Here is a 21876-nt window from a genome sequence, read left to right as displayed (position 1 = left end):
AGATTTCGTTAACAGTGATCTTTTAATTTGTGACGGGTACCCAGGATATTAATATATAGTTTATGATTTATTAAACTTTGAGAACACATTATCCATCGGCTTTGGAATCAAAATAGAGTGATTGTTGCACATATATGGTAAGTGTTCATCGTATACAATTACTGCTCAGCCAATTAGGTTTTAAATTACCGAATACTTCCGGCGTAATAACATCATGCCAATTAATGTTCCCCAAACGCTCTTAGTCGCGCTGAATATTATTCACTGAAATTTAATTTCGTCCCGTGAAATGCAACGAATTTCTAGAACAGGTTGTTGACTTAATAAAGACTCCGCCAGTGAATTGCCCTGGTTCGTTGGTTCGTGTGCCAGCATTCAACCAACTGTTCACAATGCGACCAATTTCTACCCCCAACTCTTTCGATACTCGTCCACCACGAACGGCACAACATTTAAAAAGCCGAGCACAAAGTCATCTTATCGATACCAATTTCGTTCGATCACAATCTACCCTGACCGTCTATAGATTTTGGGACGTGTTAGATCAAAAAAGGCTAACAATTGATATTTTTAATAAAGTTAAGATAACTAGTCTGGCCTGGAGAAAAATTCGGTTACTCGAAAGCTCGTGTCCTCTTGAATTCGATTGCCTAGAAATAGGGTATCGTGGAATCAGATGCGGTAGGATCAGTTAGGCTGCGCTGGCAAACGTAATATAGATTTAGGTTAAACGTTTTATCGATTGGCGAGGACGAGTCCGGAGGAACGTCGACTCATGCATCGCTCGGACTCTCTGGCGGACACCTGAGCGAATCCTTAACCGGCTAAGGATGTCAAGGAAACGATGAAACTTGCCTAGTAGGCTATCCCGATTTGGCGTCCTTATAGAATCAACTCGTACACAGAACAGCCTTGTTCTTTACAGATGCAAGCCGGAAATCGCGAAGCGGATACACGGAGCCGACGAAATTCTCGCTTCACAGTCCTGACAAAGGTCGTACGCGAGCTAGTTGGCTTCCTTGGCGAGCACCGTTATCGATCTGCTTACTTTCGCGACCTAGAAATAGATAATTCGTATCGACATTTTCGCACGTGTGCCAAAGGATGCGCTTGGAAGTTGAGCGAGTAACCATCTGGGTCCTCCTCGACACCGGCCATGCTCTGAACTTTATTGCCCTTCGTAACAACGTATACGCACGGGTGTCGGTTTCTGGGCTCTTCGATACCCGTAAAAGAAGTTGGAAACTGCTCGTAACCCGCGAATCTATCAACTTACCCGTGAACATATGAACATATCGATCTTTTCCTTTTTCTTCTTCTTCTTCGAGTCAGACTGTTGAATATTTCCTTAAAAATTGCCATGGTTAGGCAATACTGTATTTAATAGATTAGGTATATTATTTCAGACGAAATTACCATTTTTCATGCAACGCGTTGTATTCATGAAATATCAATCTTTCTGTTTCATCGTAAAACGTGCGGTTATAAAGTTTGCCTCGTTATATTCGACAGAAACGATTTCACGGTTCCCGACTTCTACATTGCAGCGTGTTCGTTTTCTACTATCCGTAAAAATGACATGTGCTTTTATAGCTGTTTTACAGGCACATTAGTTTCAAGACTATTTTTTTTACAATGCCTCTCAATGTTCTTCGCGAACATTAACACTTGCAATTTTGCGCCTACAATATCTTCAAGATCGATTGCTTCCTTTTTCCTTTCTCAAATGGAAAGTATCATTTTCTATCTAGACTATTGAGAACCACTGATATAGTACATTTCCTTGGTCGATCGACGGTTTCTTTCGCGATCACCTACGCCGTTTTATCAAATGATCGACCGTCTTTATCCCGCACACGATCCCCTCCACGTTCACGGGCAAAACGCTTACCTCGTCTCACCTGTCTTCTTAATTTCTTAACCAAGACGCGTCTGCGATTTTCACGCTCGCGTTACACGCCGAGACGGCGCGAAATCGATAGAACACGCGCCGCTACCAGTCCAACAATCACGCGATATAAAATCGTCTTATCTCGATCCCGTTGCTTCAACGAGCCTCCTTTTTTCTTACGATCACTGAAACGATCGTCGCGAAAACGAGTTACGTTTCAGTTTAATCGTGGATCCACGACGATTTGCGTCTTATCGTGACGATAAGACTTTGTGAAAATTGTGATAAACGTGCGTTTTATGATTCTTATCGTTTACTATAGAACATTGTGCGGGCTCATCGATGCCAATTTGGTACCGATGGATATGTCATGGTAATACAATGGTGCACGGTGAATACACAGAGTGAATAATTTTAAAGGCTCGCCACGTTTCGCTTTCACTTGTATCGATAAAAGTTTCTGACGTTTCGAGATTTCAACAAATTATAGTTTGCCGAACCTTTTTATTATCCTATCCGCCTTGAAAGCTATTGTGCTATGAACTTTCGAATTCGTCTATCGCCAAGGTAATCGGCGAAAATATAGGTACAACTAGCGGAGGCGAGCGCGCGTTCTTGTTACGCCACGTGCCATACAGAGATATGTCGACTGTCATGGGGGTCACCGGTGAACGGCACCGTCAATTCTATATACAAGAAGAGAAATTCAAGAAAATTTCAAGCAGTAGGAAATGGATAGCTTTGATTTAACAAGCTTTGATATCAAACACTTATTAATAAGAATTTTTCAGAGATATTCATTTTTACTAATAGAAGAGGATAAGGCAGACAATTATTTCGCACACGCTTATCGTTGATAGTCTTTTAAGATTCCTTTGCCGTTCTAATCGGCTGAACTTCGCACCACCTTGAGCAACCTTATCGGCGCATACACGAACGTGGCAACGTGTGTTACGTGGTGGTTCACGATGGTGCATCGATCTAACCTGGTGCTAATTATGCACCCAGAATCGAGAACACCGACCCTCTTGCACCTACGGTGATGATTTCCTTATTTTTTCCATTCTTGGATCGTCAAAGAGGTTAAACGTTTCTTACTTTTCTTTTTTGCGAACTCAGTCTTCAAAAATCATTCGCGTTAGAAATTGGACGGACAAAGAAAAAGTGAGCAAAATTCAATATTCATGTTTCGTGCATTTTCGCGTTTCACTTTTGCGAGCAGTACAGTTAAGCTTGTTGCATTTTTGCACTGTTATCGAACTGCAAACACGTTCTTGCTCGTGACGTTTCGCGTTCATCCACGATAAAACCGCGATACGCTCCTACTTTTACGATAGCGTTAATTGTCGATGACGAAACGCGTTTGTTCGATGTTTACTCCTAAAAAAAAAAAGGAAAAATTAACGCCTGAAATACCTGTTTATTAATAAAACTTTTTGGTCGATGCTGTAACACGTTGACCTTTTTCACAGCACAGTGAAAAAGGACGAGTGTAATTGCAATTATTCAGGATATCACAATTTTATTTTCAAGCTTTCCACTTTCTATTTTGCGCAATTGATATAATATCGATGCTATTAAAAATTATCTTCGTTTCTAAAAATTCCATAGACAATTTTCGACTAGCCACGAAAAAAAAACTTACAATCAAGTATGATAACTTCGATATGGTAAATTCATGTCGCAATGATAAGAACACGATAAGAAAAAAAAATACACTGATACAGTTTAAGTGCGTTTCTAACTGCAACAATTATTGCCACGTGACTTCGTGGAAACACATCGCAATATCACAAATAAAGAAACTTTTGTAAACTTGCCAAAGAATATCTTCAATTTTGAAACTTGAAACATAGAAAGAAAATTGTAGCGTATTATTAAATTTATCGTTCAAGAATGGAAGGTGAGCGATAACGTAGCGCGATAGTTAATTCGACATGATTTATTAATCAAGTTTATTAATTTCACCAAAGCTTTGAATAGTAAAATCAATAGCTATCCGCAAGATTGATATAATTGATCCTTTTATTGTTTATTGATGATAATTTGCCTCTGGGTAGCGACGTTTAATTAATTGCAGGCTTTAATGAGATCACTTCGCAAAGCTAACAACACGATGTTGCTAGCTCGTTATCAGTGTTCATTACGATTCCTTTTTAATCCCTATTGTTTGCTCGCTGATTGTTAAAAAGGGAAGTAAGCTTGGAAATTTTGAAATTAATATTGTGTATCCGTCTAACGAACAATAAGCAAGTTCAGAAAGAACTGGAAATTTGCAGTAGAGGGGATGGCCACTTTGGCACGACCTTCGCTATGGAAGTTTGCTTCGTATTATTGTCGCACAATTAGTTCTATTGGCATTCGGTGTCTGTTCGTCATAATGCGAGTCCATCAATTTGCAATAATCGAAATACAAACGTTTGCAGTAATCGTTGTTGCATCTGAAGCAGTCAAGCGCGACCTCGACGAACCCAGCATCTTTTTGGACAATTAATCTAGTTTGTGTTACTATCGAGCCTATTCAATTTACAATCATCGAGATATAAATGTTTCGAGTAATCACGGTTGCGCGTGAAATGATCCAAGTTGATCTGGATGAACCCTGAATCTTCCTGGACAATTAATTCATCGTAATCTGAAGCTTATTGAGAGTATTAATATACAATAATCGAGATATAATCTAACCCCTTGAATCCCTTTGGGGGAAGGAAACAGGACTGATTTGACCAGTTAAGAAACGACTTGGTACCTTTTTAAGTCAATTTATTGAAAAGGAAGTGTACTGGTGTTAAAAATCTTGGCAAGATGACAACGCTGAAGAAGGATGAGAAGAGGGCTTCGAAGAAGTCAAAGAAGGGGAGCCAGAAAGCATCCAGTCGCAGCGTGAAGCCGGTAAAGGAAGATCGTGTAAGGAACAAGAAGTCGAAGGAAGAATCAGGTACAACGTTGGGTAAACTTTACCTCGAATAAACCTATTTTTACCGGATATTATACCCTGCGATTTATCCTCCCGTCTTGTCGTTTCAATTTCCCTTGAAAAATCAACTGTTTGTACTGTCAGGAATTGTATGGTGTATGATGTTTGAGTTTCAAATATTATGGCTTCCATTTCTATATGTAAAACATCAGCATATTCAAACATAATTTCGGAAGGTCCATTCCTCATCCAACATTAGATCTGACGAATATTTCTTTTTGTTTCAGATGAACCAGAGAACGGGTCACTGTGCTATAACATCAAAGACGATGTACCGGAAGAGGTGACGGAGAACCCGGTAAAGAGTGGCGGAAAATTCGAACGCAAATCATCGTTTCGTCGGAAACTCGGTGTACTGATAAGACACAGTACCGAGTTACCGGCGGCGATAAACCGGGGTCTGGAACCCATTAAACGTAGTCTAAGCTTTAGCAAAGATTTAAATCGATTACACGAACCCAACAAACCATACAGGGCGCGTGGCGCTCATTGGTACAACAGTTTGGTGTCCTTGGCAGAGGATGAGTGTCTGGATGAACCGGATGTTGCCACGTCGAGGAACAGCGTGTCTGAAGAATTTCTTTCCCCGAAGGTTCAAGTCACAAGGACCCAGAGTCTCATCGACACCACTTCTGTAAGTTTTTTTTTTCTTCTTAAGGAAGGGGATGTTAATTGATGACAGCAAAAGACTTTCTATCATTATCTTATCGATCCGAGGGATCCTTCGATTTAACCAACACTGAGTTATGTAACGATCACCTCGGCAATTAAGGCCGTAATGAGCGTTCCCATCGAATTTGAATAGGATTTTAAATGAATTTCAAATGGAAATCGAGCGTTCAAGAGATTTCAAGCTGGATTTGCATTTATATTTAATATAAAATCCAATTGAACCAACGTTAATAGATCTAAATGGAGGGAAACGTATTAACCCTGTTTATTTTTTTTATCTGTTAATAGTTTTGGAGAGAAACGTCACGCGAAATTTTGTACTTCCGTTCTAAATTCAAATTGACATTTCTTTGGAACGTTTCAGACAGTTTTTATTAGCGGCTTAACTCTTTGAAACTAGACGTATCTTATTTTATTCATAGAAACGTTTGAACCCTTGCAAAAAATTGCCAATCTAATAACATTTAGCTGTTCGATTTCTAATCAATCATCCTGTGTAGTCGAATAAATTTTCACGGGGAAACGTGGCGAGCTGAACGGCTGAAAGAAATATTTTATTCCGATGGTCAAACAATTTTATTGCGCATTGCGAATTCCCCGTTTATCTCGTATTTCAATTTATAAGCTAAACGACTCGTACGTTCGTATTTGAAACAAGAGGGTTTTCCTGAATGAGATCGATTCGTTCGAATGTTCTTTCTATTTAAATTTTAATTAATATGCACTTTAATTTCAAGTCATTAATTATCCGACATTTGTTTACGATAGAAAACAACATACGTAACGTTAGTGAAGGAAATTAAGCGCAATGCATACTTGTGTTAATTAATGAACGTCGAGTTCGCAATTCGGATTGAATTTCTAATTTCTAAAACTCTTTTACGCTTCCACTAAAAAATTATTGAATACCTACCAGAAGCAGGTAAAAATCTGAAAAAATTATTGCGACGACCCCATTCGATGAAACAATAACATTTTCTATAGATAAGACAAGTCGAAGTTCGATAAGACATAGCGGAGATAAATTAATGTCCAATAACTCATATATCTTGTGTGATATAATAACAGTTGAAACGAATGTCTTATAAAACGGCGACGCTTTTTTTCGTTGCCTCAAATCGTAATTAAATATAAGTACACTTTTAGGCCAGCAGTCGAAAACAAGGTGAAATGTGAACCGACCTTAAGTCTGCTAGCCGCCTGCTGGAAACATGATCAATAATTTTGCCCTCGCTTCGCAAGCTGGCCCGGGATCATAAATATTTGGATTTCAGACTGGAAGAACGCCTATCGTGGCTCGTATAAAGAGGAATCGTGAAACGATCGAAGTCAGCCATTCTGCAATTTTTTGTTCAACCACGTGTAATGTAGGAAGCACATTAAGCGGATGAAAGTATCCGTACCTTGCTGGTATACAGTTCAGTACGACGCGACAGGGCAAAAGAGATATCTGCTTGAACCATGTTAGAAAAAAGTTGTTGGATCAATGTAAATACAGTGTGCTGTAAAGAAAAAATTTTTGTTAAATTTTCTTCAATATACAGGATTTTGGAAAAAAAAAACGGTTCAATATTTACGGGGTAGATAGTAGTTACCGGATGGAACTGAATGAAGAATATATAAATAGAAATTAAGTATTTCAGAGATAGGGATCAAGAAGGCAACCTTCGTTAAATATTTGCCAATATACAGGATATTGAAAAGAACCGCGTTCGAGATTTGGCAAGTAGATGGTATTTATTGAACCGAATGAAAAATATGTAAAAAAGTATGAATTGTTGTTGAGTTTGTTTTAAGATTTTCTTCTAGAGACACGTGGGTGCAGAAATCTCTGCTAAACACGGATCAATATGTAGGACCTTCAAAAAGAGAAGGGTTCTTAATGAAACTTATGTAAATAATATCAACCCTTCCGGATTTAGAGATGAAGACAATTTTCATTAGATAGTCACGAATATAGCTATTTCATTTAAATTCCATGCGTCTGTTCGTCGTGTAATTAGAATATCGAGCTTATGTTATTAAATTGATACCCTTTAAATTAATCCCAAATATCCTGTTGCATATACGATACCAGAATAATCCTTTGTTACACGTATAATGCAATTATAAACTTAAAAGTATAAGTGTAATGACGTAATCAAGCAACCTTGCGACTGTAGGATCCTGTTTACTAATCATTCATTACTCGATTCAGTATTTACCACCTAATCCTCAGGAACCCTTTTTATGTAGAACACCCTGTAGAAACGATTTTCAGGCAAACGGTAAATCCTCCTCGACTTCATTCTAGCACGAAACAAGGATTCTCTATCTTGTCCGCGGTGCATCCTTTATCAAGACGAACTTATACGGGACTACCGTTTATTTCGAACCCTTTCTCGAAACGGACTTAATTTTCATGTTCATTCAAGCATTAAGATTCGATGTAAAAGAAATTGCATTCTCCAACAGGCTAGAAGTCCAAGGCGACGGGTGAACGAGCTTCTGAATCGAACCGCTCCTTACGGACGACACAGCGATCACTATGACTCCACTATAGGTAATTGAATTTCTGTTTCCATCCCTAATACACTGGGAATCTTGAAGACGAGATGCTGTCGTACAACTCGTACAATATACCGAGTGGGTCACTAGAACTTTTTTTTAAATCATTTAACAATCGTATCATCTTTTTTTTCAGATTTGAGTAAACCACCCTGCGAGGCTAGTAGCCTTCCGGTTCTGAGCCATACTTGCAATAATGAAAATTGCAGCGTACCTCAGTAAGTAATGTATCATTCGTAATGTAGTTCGCAATGTAAGTTGTTAAATGTTACTTTAATTTTCGTTTCTTTTCAATCGACAAAACACATGATCTTACGAGCAGATCGACTCCTACGGGGGATGGTCTTTGCTATCTAAAACTTTCAGTTAATTAAAGTTCTTTTCTTGGCTTGTTGGTGTTAATTTTGTTTAAAAGAAACTGGGTAAATTACATCTTCGAACCGCTTGATTTACGGGAGTGCAGACAGGTTTTCTCGTAACTCGTGTTTCGACGTACGAGCTTCCTTCACGTGCGTCGGTGAAATATAGAAGGATACAGTCTTACCTAGCGCCATTCATTCAAGAAAAGATGCTTTTACTGACGAAAAACGGAGAACTTGGTGAGAATTTCACCAGTGATCGATACGTCGCGTCGTCTTTGGATAGAAGCCGGTATCAATCTCGGCACTTTTCAATGCAGAAAATTTAAATTGAAAAAGCTGAATCATCGTATATTCGATAATTATTATTGATAGTCGATATTTGAACCGTCTGTAATTCAAATTTTCCTCATTTGCGAAAACTACCGATTGGCATAGGAAAACACTTGTTAGAAAGTTGAAACTTCTTGTATAAATCGTGGCCAGTTCCGATACTCATTGCAAGCATGCCTTCCACTTTTGTTTCAAGATGCATTGCTTTCCGCACCCCGTTCTCAGTGAACCATGAAGTCATTCGTTACCACTTCGAATCACCTTGCACTACAAAAGCATAAGTTTACGTGCCATGCACGTAATTGGTTCGACCCAGTTACTAACAATCCCGAGAAGTACCCGGGCCGCGCTAGCCCTGAGCAATTCCGGTTATTCTTTCTTTTCGCAGATAGGAACGAGAAGAACGTAGCATCCTTTCCTCCGCTCTTCCTTCCTTTTTCTTTTTTTTAAGTCGAACCGAACAATAACGTACATGCGAGTAGTAGAACTCTTTTCATTTTTCATTCTTTGGCCTCAAAAAGTTATCCGTGGAATTAAATTTAGAAATTCGAAGAAGGGTTGAATATACAGACGCGAGTAAAGTATGCACCTAGGATACGAACACTTAATTTCCTCTGAAAGGATTTAGAAGGAAGAACCGGATGGAAGGAAACGTTTCTTCCTACCCAATCTCGATAATGCTTAGCCGAGTTCTCATAGAAAGATACACGTGTGTGGTTAATGTTTCATCTCGACACCAGCAAAGCTTTCGAGTCGAGAAAATATTTTAATCAACGAAAGATCGTCCTTATGAAACACAGACTAATATATGGTACACACATACCCACGATTCGTTAGATGTCTTTTTTTCAATTCATGCCTAACGCATTGACGAACGAGGAAAAAAAGGAATCCTTGTCTTATTCTTCTCGTCCGGTGAGATTTATGCCATGGCGAAATTAAAACCCTCAGAGAAAGGTTAAATACGAAGTATCTTGAGATCGTTTCTACGAGACTGCATGTACTCGAAACGTGCAGCTTCTTCGTTTGCATATTTTCTCTGGATCGAGACTAATTATCAAGCGATAATTGGTTCTCCTTTTAATTTCAATGGAACAAGTTTTTGAGTTAGTCGGGATTATTTAGATGAAGTTAAATCTGGCACGATTTCATCTTCGTTTAAATCTTCAAGTTGTATTAATTAAGATTCAAGCTGGTGACACACCGTATGCGTCTTACAGGGAATGCATGTATAAATTCAAATTCAAAATAATTAATGTGCAGATTTCTGCTCTTACGAAATTTAAGAATAATCAAATGCGCTCGGGTCTCGAGTTTAACACGAGATAAATCCACGTGATGAAACCGCGATTTCATTTCCATTTATTTCCTTCACAATATTCCTTTTTTAGTTCCTAACCAACATGAATTCCAGTTTATCTAATGGAAGGATGAAACTCTCTCTTCACATCTTGCATAGCAATTTACTAGATTCACCTGGAATCGCGAACCATGTAATTCACGATCGATCGAGCTATTAATCACCAACGCGAGAAGTTCATCAGCGTTCGCGTGACAATATCGAAAACCATTTCATTTTCAATTTATCTACCGTCCGTCCATAATACATCCGCGTAGATAATTCGAAAAACGAGAAGGTTCAACTAGAATGATGAATTGCGACGACCACGTTGGTTTCATGATAAATGAGGAGGAAAAAATTTGGATGCTTAATTAACAGCACGCTGATAGAAACTACGTATACGAACAAAAATATTCGACGTATCATCATTTTTATCTTTCATTTTCTATCCTTGACCCTTTCTGTTTTCATCGAAATCGTAAATTTTTATAAATCGCAAAAGCCTAAGGTATATTAGGGAAGATCTTGGTGATACTCTTTCTTTCGCTCAGAAAAACGTACGTGTGCTGCTGAATATTCCATAATCCTGTTACCTGTCGTTTTATTTATCAAGTACCCCGCAGTTAGTAGAGTTTATATTTATCCAAAGAACTTTTTGTTTCAGCCGTGAATGGGAGCAACAGGTCAGGAGCGAATGCAGAAGCCTGAAAGCCGGTGTTCGAAATTTGTCTCTGCTGCATGTCGGACAATTCTCCGCGAACCACCACAAGGTAAGTGTCTAACAAGCAGTTTAATTAGTTGAACGCTTTCGCCAGCAACGTTTCGTCTATACGCGTTTAGACACACTACCCGCAGGGATTCCTGTTCAAACTTTGATAATAGATCTGAGAATATTTTGCAACTCTACGGGACTCGTCGAGTACTTTACACTCTTTCTGATATACTTGGAAATTAGAATAATTGAAATAAAAGTAGAAATTAATTTATCGTAAATAGTAAAAACACAGAGTGCAATGTAACCGGATGAAGTTACGAGATCAATTAAGGTCACAAAGATAGCTGATAATCAGTGAATTTTAGTAGGAAACGGAACGAGTGCATTAACTTCGCATCTTCGTTAAACAACGCGAGCGCACAGGTGTCCTCATTAATTAATAGCAAGGTAATCGCAGGGAGTGTCACGCTGGAACTACGTAGATGGACAGCGTTCCTCTGATAACGTACTTAAACTGGGGATCCTTTTTAAGAACATTTAGTCTTGGAACAACGTTATCTCGTGTATAATTAATGACAGAATCATTTTAATGAGCAGGGATAAAATGAAGTTTTAGTATGTTTCATGTAATTACTTTTATGTAATGAAATGGTGTCAAAGTTGATGCAACAACCTAACAAAGTAGAAGTCAAAATCTCTTTTTCGAAAAGCAAAAAAAAGGGAAAAGCGTTCTGAGGCTTTGTTGGGGTCTTTTGACTGACGAAGCACGTCTGATGGTGAACAATCGTGGTTTTCATGCGGCGAGGCCGTAAAAAGGAGCCCGCCAGAGGCATCGGCTGCGTTTCAGCCTTTGAGAACGAGCCAAAGATACGTCCTTTTCGTACGTCTATCCCTTTATTAAGCGATTCAGAACCGTCGTTGGCTGCTTATTATTCACAATAATTGTGTTCTGGCTGTCGACGATTCATACTCAAGGAAGAAAGGCAGAGCTTTCACGAAAAGACGTCCTTGCATCGAGTCTGATTCCCCTTGAGCTTTTCACACGTCGCGTCGAGTCAAATGTAAAGAATTTTTACTGAAGGGTTACAATTTTCCCTACCTGTCTGCATGAAATCTAAAGCATAACCTTTTGTTTCAACCTTGTCATAATTTTGCAGCAATGTTTTTAGAATAGAGAGTATTTACTTTGTTGATTTCGTCGTATAGCAAAGATAATAATTGTCCTCTTTATTATCGTGCAGAATTAATTACACCTTTAATTAAAGTAACATTGTAATAACTGTAAAGATGCTTAAGTAAAAGCAATTACTTGCAACTTTTTGCTTATGACTATTAAAAGGAGACACCATAAAGAACGATATAAAAATGCAGTCAGACCACAATTCAATTTCTTCGTCGTAAATGTTTCAACTGGAAATCTTATTTCGAGCGCAGGCTTTTCGAAACAATACCACGGAGACCAGTGGTGAGAGTCGACGTAAATTGTAATACAGTCGAAGGAAAAATGAACGAAAGAAATTAAAAAAAATTCTAAATAACATTTCGTTGATATTAGATCTCTTCAATTGTTAGCTGCTATTGAATCGTATAGAGCTTATCCGTTTCATTCGCAAGCACCGAAGGTGTTTCCACAATTCTCAAAGTCTTCAGGTTTTATTTGAAAACTCAGCCCGATTGAAGAAACGTGGATTTATCGCTTGGAACCCGTCGATCCCCTGTTGGTCCACTGTTCGACTGCAAATCCGATGAAATCGCGTCGATTTTTCCTCGCTTCGTAAATACAGGAGGAACGGTAGGTCATTAAATTCGTCGAAGAGGAAACACGATCGCATGGAAAGCTTGATGTTCGACCGTCGATTTCACCTCCCGATGTTTTTCTTTTTTCTCTTCTCCCTCTTTTTCCTTTTTTCGGGCTGAGAGTTGGGGCTGGACAATGGGAAACACGGATCGATGAAGAAATTAATGGGCGTTCTCCTTTAATACAGGGCAAAAGGTTGCTCTTCGTTTCATCTGACGCCTCTCGCGAATCTCTGACAACTTTCTACATCGTTGCCACGATTTCCTTTTCTTTCATTTTTTCTTTCAACGTTTTCTTTTTCACTTGTTCTTCCGTTCCGTTTCGTGCTCGTTTCACCGATTTCATTCAATCTGTGCAACGTACTGTGCTACTTATCGCATGTATCGTTCTGATGGAATAGATGTTCGTATCGGTGTAGCAAAGAACCGAACAATTTCAGAGCGAAATTTTTAATCGTTCACATTTTCATGACCGAAGTTGCCTATTCAAAGAGAGAACGATTGCTCTGAATCGTTGTTCGATTCGACGTCTCTGAATAGGATTAATCAATGTAATTTAATTAACGTAAGAGTCAAGCAGTGTAAATATGTAAGTAAAAAAGTGAAAAATATCATATTTTTCATATTATCTGTCTGGTGGTCTCAATAAGACCGACCCTCCATAGTCTTTTTAGAATTAAGATGGTAAAAACCACTTTCAGAAGACTTGTTTGTTGATCAACTCGTTAGTTCGAGCGTAACAGATTAACCGGTGGAAAGAAGTTTCGTCTGTCTTGACGTTTTAATGAGCGAAACACGAGAAGACCCCGAAGATAGTTTACTTTACGTTGTTAGATTAAATTATCGATTTCGGCTGATGATACGGTATCTTAGGCCTTTCGAACAAAGATCAACGAAGATTCTGGTATTTGAAACTTTTGATCGCTCTTCCGAAACTTTTCTGTCGAATTGATGCGAAAATAATTCAGATTCTTAACAATCGTCTTTAAATTGTTTCCTCGACAAACCAAATATACTATCTTTGAGAAGAAACACGGTGCTCTACAAAAATTCTCTACCGTCATTATCGAAATTTCTCCCTGCGGAGAAAAAAGAGAAAATATTGCTGGAGGCGTCTGCGAAAAAAAGAAGGCTTCAATTAAAGGAGCTCCAGAATATTTCTCGAGCCCGTTTTCTCACCCCTGCTGGAAAAAAAAGAGAGACGAAGGAGAAGAGAAAGAAAGGTCCGTTAGGTAGCTCGGTGCCAAAAGCCTCGTCCTTCGCGACCTTCCTCCCTTCCTTTACGCAGCCAATTTCTGCGTTTCTCGTTCGAGTCGGCCAAACAGGAGGGTAGGAGAATAGTTGACAAGAAGAAGCCACCGGGTGAGGAGGGTGTAGGGGGTGCGAGGGCGGTTGAACGCGAGCCTGAGGGTGGGTTTCGGTGTCCGCGCAGTTTCGAGCCACCCCCGTACGATGAGAATCGGCATCGGAGGGGGTTGGGTCGCTGTGCGAAATGACGGAGGACGGATTTTCCCTCTAGTAGGACGCGCGACCTCAGCCCGGTTAGATCGACGCCGCCCTCGCCCCCGAGACTAAGCGAAACGCGCTCAAACAAACCAACGAACGGAACGCGATCACGATTCCGCAACGGGCTGTAGCGCTTTTAATCAAATCGAAATTCCATCATTCAGCGAATCTATTAACCTTGTCCAAGTTCTCTTACAAGAAAATTCCTATCGAATGAATATAGAAAAGAAGAGACAGGGTGGTAATTCTTAGTGCCGGTGAGGTCCTTCTTCTTGTAAAGTTCCTCTGAATAAAAAAAAAAAAGATGAAGAAATTAATAGAAAATTAATCTTGTCAAAAAATTGTACGGCTTAGCGCGATAACACCCCTTCGAATCAATGGAAAATTAAGTTTGTTAAGAAATCGCTGATTTAAACGAATAGAAACAGTAACAGCATAGTAAAAGAACAAGTTCTTGGTAGAATTGAACGAATAGAGCTTCGATTGATTTAAAACGATTGAAATCGGATTGGAAGGAAATAAAGGGAATTATTAGGTCACCGGAAATGACCACGTCTGTCTCGCGTACGAGGACCGATCGCGGTGGTTGATTCGGAATCGAGTCACGAGCAAAGGACCTTTCCAAAGAGATAACCCTTGGATTTCCCGAGATGAGAAGGAAACGTATGAAAAAGTGCAAAGCATCACGATTCCAGCAGGCGTAGGAGTATCGAACTGATGACGTAGAGAAGTAGAGGGACCGGAAGTAGCGGAAAGTCTCGAGAGAAGGGCCGATTGTCGCTGCTGGGCGGGAATTTTTTGATCGAACCTGATCGATTTCATGTCGAAGGAGAGGATCTAGCGTCGATGAAAGTCGAAGGTAACGTTGCATTTTGCTTGAATCGATCTTGTAGGAACTTGGTACGGAAAATCGAGTCTCTGTTGTCTCTTAGAACCGGATGCTTTCGTGTGGAAGCGCGAAATACGAATGATTTATCTGCTTCGATCGAATCTTGAAACGCTTTGGCGATTTCAAACTCGCTGTTTTATAATCCATGAATGGTTCGCTATTTAGTAAATTTACATTATCAAACTTCAGCGTTGCGTTGACCTCATTTCTTACAAAATAAGTCTTTCGCAAGCAGTGACACAGTCTCGCTGTTATCTTGAATTTAAATAAAAGAAATCAGACTCCTCGAATCTCTAGCGAAGCCACCTTTTTTATATCACAATGAATAGAACACGACTTGCAAGGTAGAAAAATGTAGATCGCTTCCCAGACCTTCGGAAATCAAACTTTTATATCTATGAGTCAGCTACGAGGATAGGAATTTCCTATTGTAAGGCAAGAAACGTCTTATACGCGAATACACATGAGAATTCCAACTTTTCAGCGATAAAAGTTTCAAATATTGCTTGCATTTTGATTGCAACGATCAGAAACTTTCGTAGCAAATAATACAAGGTGTTTTATTAAAGAATCGCAATGGAAACATTGATATCAGGAAATCTTTATTTGTTTCTAGATTATAGTAAAAACGAAGAAGTAATGTAGCAGGTGTTATCTTAATGTCTGGTTAGGATCAAAGAATTCGCTTGAACAAATGTTTGTCTTGCAAATCAGTTTATTACCGATTCAAATTCAATTCATAACTCCCGACTGGCATTGAGTCGACAACTTGTCAGCTTATTCATGGAAGTAATTGTACACGTTAATGCGCGTCGTTTCCTTAAAATTCCCCAAAGATTGAAAAGCCGTGAAATTACTTCACCAGCTCGAAGGTTAAAAAATCACAACAGAGAAGAAATAAAAGGTGTCCGCACCGCGTGTGTCGTTCGGTGTCGCGAGGGTTAAAGCAGTGTTCTAAAAGGAACTAGACAGAAGCGACTCGTGCATAAATTAGCAGGTTTCCGCTACAGGAAACAGCGGTTCGATCGAACGCGGCTAGTATCGACCACGGACTTTATTCTCTCGTTCAAAACGCTTACTGCCGTTCGAGCTGACGATACGTTGCTGTGTTCGATTTCGCGAAAACATCGGTTTTCCATCGGTTGGCACGCGTTCCTGCTTGTTCACGTTGTTCGCCATCAATTTTGCACCTACTCGCTCCTCGACCACTCTCTGCACTTTTCATTTCTACGTACCCTTCGGCATTTTTGTCAATCGATAAGCGTAATATTCCAACGGTATCCTCATTTTTTTTTTTTTTATAATACACTCTGACGGAGCACTGCGAGGGCGGGCTGAAAAGTTCTCTTCCCTCTGGGTTATTTTAGTTATTGAAATTTTAGTTAGGGAAATAACGCACACCAAGCAAAACTTTTCAACCCGATCTGTAAATTATAAACAATTAAGGATATCGTGGTATTTTAGATATTGAAATTTTAGTAACTAAAATAACAGGAAAAGGTGAAAACTTTATAGTCCACCTTCGTAACATTATAAACTATAATGTGATAGGTATTCCAATAATTAGATTGTAGAGAAGAAAAAATATTGTAGTACTAGTTGAAAGGCTAGAACGTAACTTTTCATTTAAGAAACTTCCGTGAATGGTAAAGAACTTTATTCGAGTTGAGTTTTGTTCTGAAAGAATCTTAGATATTTCAGTGTTATAACTGATACCAAAGGAATTTCATTCGGAAGTGATTGAAATTCTTCGATGAAAAGGCGAATAAGAAAAGATGAGGTTACAGAGAGGTTTTCAAATAAGAATTGTTTAAAACTCGTGCTCAAATTCCAAGGTTTCTCATAGTACTTTTCAATAAAATTCCACATTAATAGATTTATCATAATTTCGAATAATGCACTATGCAGAGCTAACGATTTTCATTGCCCAACAATTAATTATGGATACGTGAGAAACAAACTTTAGTAATTATCATGAGTTAACAATTGAAGTAAATTGGATTTTAGAGGGTTCGTTTAGAGAAATTTATACACCTTCAGACAATGGGTCAATTTTACAGCAACGAAGTTAATGAATACGCTATTTAATTATCAACATATGGCAAAAAAATAACAAAAAACTTGAATGAAAAGCATTTCTGTAAATGAGAGAATGGCATATCTGACAATCGATATTCTCTTCAAAAGAAATCCTTTTAAAGAGCTTGGCTATTGTTTAAAGCAATGCAGCAACTGAAATTGCTCGCAAATTGCTTACAAATGAAATATATTTTTGTGAAACAAAAATCACTTTTAAAATTAAATTTTAATTGAAAGAACGACAAATGAAATGAAATTTCTTAAATTAATAATTAACTAGAGTACCGATCTTTTGTCTTTAGAATCTTTTCAAAAATTTCATTTTCCCTTGAAACACCGTATGTCTGTTACGTTTATTCAGTATGTCTTCGTTCAGACAACCTCTTTATTTTATGAAATTATGGGAATCCAGAGTTTTCATCGTTCACTGTGCATTCACAGAGATTCATCGTAATTTGATTCCGTCAGATTTTCATGTGACAGCTGCATTTCGTTAGTTTTCGACACAAACTTTCAGCGACTAGCGTGGCTTCTCCCACGGGCTTTCAAATTAACCCTTTAGCTATGAAGGACATATATATACGTCATCGAAAACCAATTGTTAAACTATTAATACCCAAAGCTGGATTAGGTTTTCTAAAGTAGTAATAATTTTTTATAACAGTTTCAATTTCATCTGATAGAACCCATGAAAAATGGTAGATCGAAGTTCCTATAACTAAGTTCACGAATTTAACTACCCCATTTGCGTACTCTTCATGAAAATTTGTCGTTATTATAATTCCCCATTGGCACGGTGAAACGATCCTTCCGGTGATCCTGTTTTCGTTCGATTGAGATAGCTCTGTTTGCCAAATAATTCGACTGCCCGTTTAATGGACAGTTCACGGCGAATATTTCGTGTCGATAAACAGCTTTGGACAGTAAATGAGGATTTCGATGCAAGCTTAATTTTATTGGATATTTTATATTGGTATCTTCTATTGAAATACTTTGACAACGAATCGCCGGAATTCCAATTGATATTTCAGTGGCAATACAAATGGTACTTTATCGTTGACCGAAACAAATTCGATAGAAAATTCATACTGTACAAAAAACGAGAAATTAGTTACAAAAAATGTAAATGTAAAGCTTAACAGAAAGGAGTGCCCACGTTGATTGTATTGTTGAATATTTAAGAAAGCTGACTAACGAAGGTTTGGGCTTTTAAAATTTAAAATATTCAGATGATAATAGGAATGGGGGAAACGAGGTTAATAAAAAAACGAAAAGAAAAGCAAAAACGTGAAAGGGTTTCCCGTTTGAAAAAGGATAACTTTGCGGGTTGAAAAGTTTTTCTCTTAACGAAAATAGCAGAGATTATCAACGGTGTGTTTCCCAAAACAAATGTTAAATAATCGTGAAAAAATTACATAAAGTGATTTCTAACAAATTATCTAGGTCAACGTTTCAATGTTTAATAGAACACAGCTATACTCCCAGCTGTTAACGTTCGAACATTTTCAATAATTTAAAGCTCAGACGCGATACGAAATTTTCTCTTCTTTAAATCGTCCCAGATACTTTAATTATTTTAATCGATGTCACTTTAATTTCTTAAGTTCGTAAGTTAGTAAAAATTAAAATTATATAGAAGTAACATTTTCTATCGTACCTTTTTTTTTTAGAGAAAAATCGACGTTATTCAATCGTGTTTTATAGTGAATCGACGTATACATATATTGCAGTCGTTATTAAAATCGCCATCAAATGGACGCGATGATTATTTATTTCCGCGAGACTAAATCCGATTTATCGATCGCTCTGTAGTAATTATGAATTATTTCAAAAATCTACGTCAAACTTTTATATCATAGTGTCACTCAAATGTCACGGTCTAAACTCGATATTAAAAATTTGAGGTTGGGTCATGAGTGACCCAGTGATCAATGGTTGAAAGGTTTTTTAAAATCAATATTCCCGGTTCTCCGATGAAGGAACGCGATTAGAAGAAACGAGGAAAGGATTTTGTAGAAGGAAGATAGGAATTTGCCTAGTAGGTAGAAGTTAATTGAGAAATCTTTTGTTCGTGAGGGTGGAAGCTTTCGTTCGTGGTGGAATTAGATTCGCTAGACGATGATCGATGGGAATGACTCACCCCCCATGGGGACGATAATCGATGCTCGAACCACGTGGCAACCAAATACTTGCGTAAATTATGAAATTCGATGAGAAACGCTGCTTTGTCAAAAAGATTTTCTACTTTCTCTACTTCTAACGATTACCATTCACCATCTGTGTCTGGAATATCATGTTTCCATAGTTTCAAAGTAAATGAAACAGACTGAAAGCTGGCAAATTTTTTCTAGATCTATGAAAATGGTAGAATAATTAACGGAATATATGAGCCCTCTGAATTTAATGGAACTTTTGTCAGCGAATTCATGATTGAGATAATTTCTGAGCAACCGCAAAATGGTACTCTATGATCTTCTCAGGTAAATTCTGTTTGAACGAGAAGGAAGGAAAAAAGAGATAAAGGAGGAAATGTTGAGAGTACATTGAGATTCGCTTTCACCCTTCTAAGTACTTAGACCCCTAATCGATCAACGTCATGCTATCATCCCTTAATGGTTCTCGAGACCGTACGTTGAAGATGTATACGCGATACACTGATCAGTGCTCCACTTTTTATTTCCTTCAAAAAAGTCACATAATTTGTTTTTTTTTTTTTTTCTTTACATTCGATTGAATATTTCTACATTCGCAGAATTGAACAGCAATAATGAATATTATCGATTTTCTGAATGGAAAGAAGAACATCTGAAGCAGGAAATACATTCAATGTAACTTGTTGATACAGCCGACTTACTATACGCGAACATGTGTTCGGTATCAGAGAATATTTCAATATTTGTGGAAGACGAGCAGAAAATTGGTCGCGACATGGTCCACGAGCATGCAAACCGCTCGACGTACTCAAAACCTCGAATTTTCAGCTTCCACGACTCGTTTATCAATTTCGTTCGGTTGGAATTCGATCGACAAGGTTCCTTCACTCGATCCGCGTTTTGAAAGGAATTTCCATTTCGAATTGCTTCCGTTCGCTATTCGATGAAATAAAAGAAAGAAGTACTAGAGAAGGGATGAACAAAATTGGGCCGTGTGGTAATTCGTATGCTCTGCAGAATCATGAAAAGAGGTTTTTTTATTAATTCCAGAGCTACTGGTACTTTGAATTATCTCGCCGATGAAATGTCGTGCATATTTCGTGTTGCTCCACTTTGGGATGATATTTTTCTTTTACATTGAACGAAAAGGGAAAAAGAATCGTCCATGCAACCATCTAATACTTTATGCAGAGAGACTGACAACCATAATTTAAATTTAAACTGAAGTAGTCGGAGTTTCCTTGAAAATTAGTCTGTTGATACTGTAAGAAGATAAGGCAGGAAGGTGGAATTACGTCCTCTGAGGATTTCAGAGAAAAAAGAATGCAAAGGACTGCTAGTTCCTGTGGAAACTAGCCACGGATGCCGCGCATATTTGGACTTATTCTACTTACAAAGTTAGCCAACCAGTGCACCCCGGTGTGTAGACGGTCAGGAACGAGTTCAAACTTGAAGAAACGTTTGTTTAAGAGAAGTAGGCGAGTTTTAAAGATAGAATGGTTTTATTACCGGTAGAGGAGCAGAATTTTAACGAGCCCTTAACGAATGCCGGAAACAAAAGCGATCGTAAACATCTGCTTGGGAACGGAAGCGGAACAAATACACGGGCACTGATTCCTTTAATCAAATATAGTTGAACGAAGCGTGGGAATTTCCTTCTTTACTTTAGAATCTAATGATGATATTAAAGACCATTTCCGAACACCTCGATATAACTTTCGAATGGATTAAATTGACATTTAGATAAAAGGAAATGAAATTAAAATGTCCGCGAAAGAGTGAAAGCCGATCTGGGCAATTTTTTCGTTAAATCAGCGATTTTTCCGATACGTATGGGGAAGGACTAAAAGTGTCTAGGTAAAGGGTATCCCGATTACTAATTGCCAGATAACGACGCGAATTTCACTGGAATTTCCGGCTTGATTGCCCATCGTAAGTCCTTGACATCGACGGAAAAAAAATTCTGACATGACCCAAGTGGCTTCCCAGATCGTGATACCATCATCACCCTTTGTCGCTTAATGAAATCCTAATTAGAAGAGGGCTGTCACTGAAGCTGGAGATCGTAACGATGCATAAACGATGTCCTAGTCCTTGATCGAATCGAATCTCACGCTCGATTAATTAGTCTTCTCGAGAGTCCTCTTTGCTCTCGTCCTCGAAACTTTCTCGCGCGATAAGTTAAAACTTCAAGGGCCTTAGGTTGCCTGCAAAGGCTACATCATTTTCGCTACACTCCCACTTTCGAACGAACAGGTAAAAGGCGACATCTTCTTTGAGAACTTGTGGTCATGATTAAGACCAAAAGTAATATTCAACTGTAATTAAGACGAAGGCTAAAATTAATGATAGGCCTAACGGCGCTAGGTCTAGGACTCGGACTAGGACTAAACCTAAAGATGATATTGAAAGACTAGGACTGAAACTGGGATTAGAACTATGAGACTGAAAGTTATACCGAGCCTAACATCAGGGCTAAGGTTAAGACCAAGATGAACGCTAATTGAATTCATTATGATCCCCTTCCCCCGTATAAACTTAGTTGTACATGGAACTCTAGTACGTTAAACGTAAGAAAATCCACCAGAAATATATTCCTACTTACTTCGCATCGTG

The 21876-nt window shown here is 38.4% G+C and overlaps 1 protein-coding gene across 13 annotated transcripts in view; it reads left to right on the top strand.

Moving 5' to 3' along the window:
• Nucleotides 1–1919: 1919 nt before the first annotated feature.
• LOC117605073 (pleckstrin homology domain-containing family G member 5) overlaps nt 1920–21876 on the top strand; it is a 51135-nt gene continuing 31178 nt past the window's right edge. For 5 of the 13 annotated variants that reach the window (XM_076688475.1, XM_076688473.1, XM_076688474.1 and 2 more), the window contains exons 1-6: nt 1921–3055; nt 4318–4841; nt 5096–5502; nt 7995–8082; nt 8224–8305; nt 10786–10891. In XM_076688475.1, the coding sequence (XP_076544590.1) occupies nt 4697–4841; nt 5096–5502; nt 7995–8082; nt 8224–8305; nt 10786–10891 (828 nt within the window). In that variant the 5' untranslated portion in view covers nt 1921–3055; nt 4318–4696. Of the gene's footprint in view, nt 3056–4317; nt 4842–5095; nt 5503–7994; nt 8083–8223; nt 8306–10785; nt 10892–14098; nt 14999–21876 lie in introns of those variants that run through there. The other 8 variants (XM_076688476.1, XM_076688470.1, XM_076688468.1 and 5 more) reach the window with 8 other exon arrangements.

The sequence above is a fragment of the Osmia lignaria genome, chromosome 5, assembly GCF_051020975.1.
Source record: "Osmia lignaria lignaria isolate PbOS001 chromosome 5, iyOsmLign1, whole genome shotgun sequence".
NCBI classification, from domain to species: domain Eukaryota; kingdom Metazoa; phylum Arthropoda; class Insecta; order Hymenoptera; family Megachilidae; genus Osmia; species Osmia lignaria.
The sequence above is the reverse complement of the archived record's forward strand: the minus strand, read 5'-3'. Positions and strand labels throughout refer to the sequence as shown.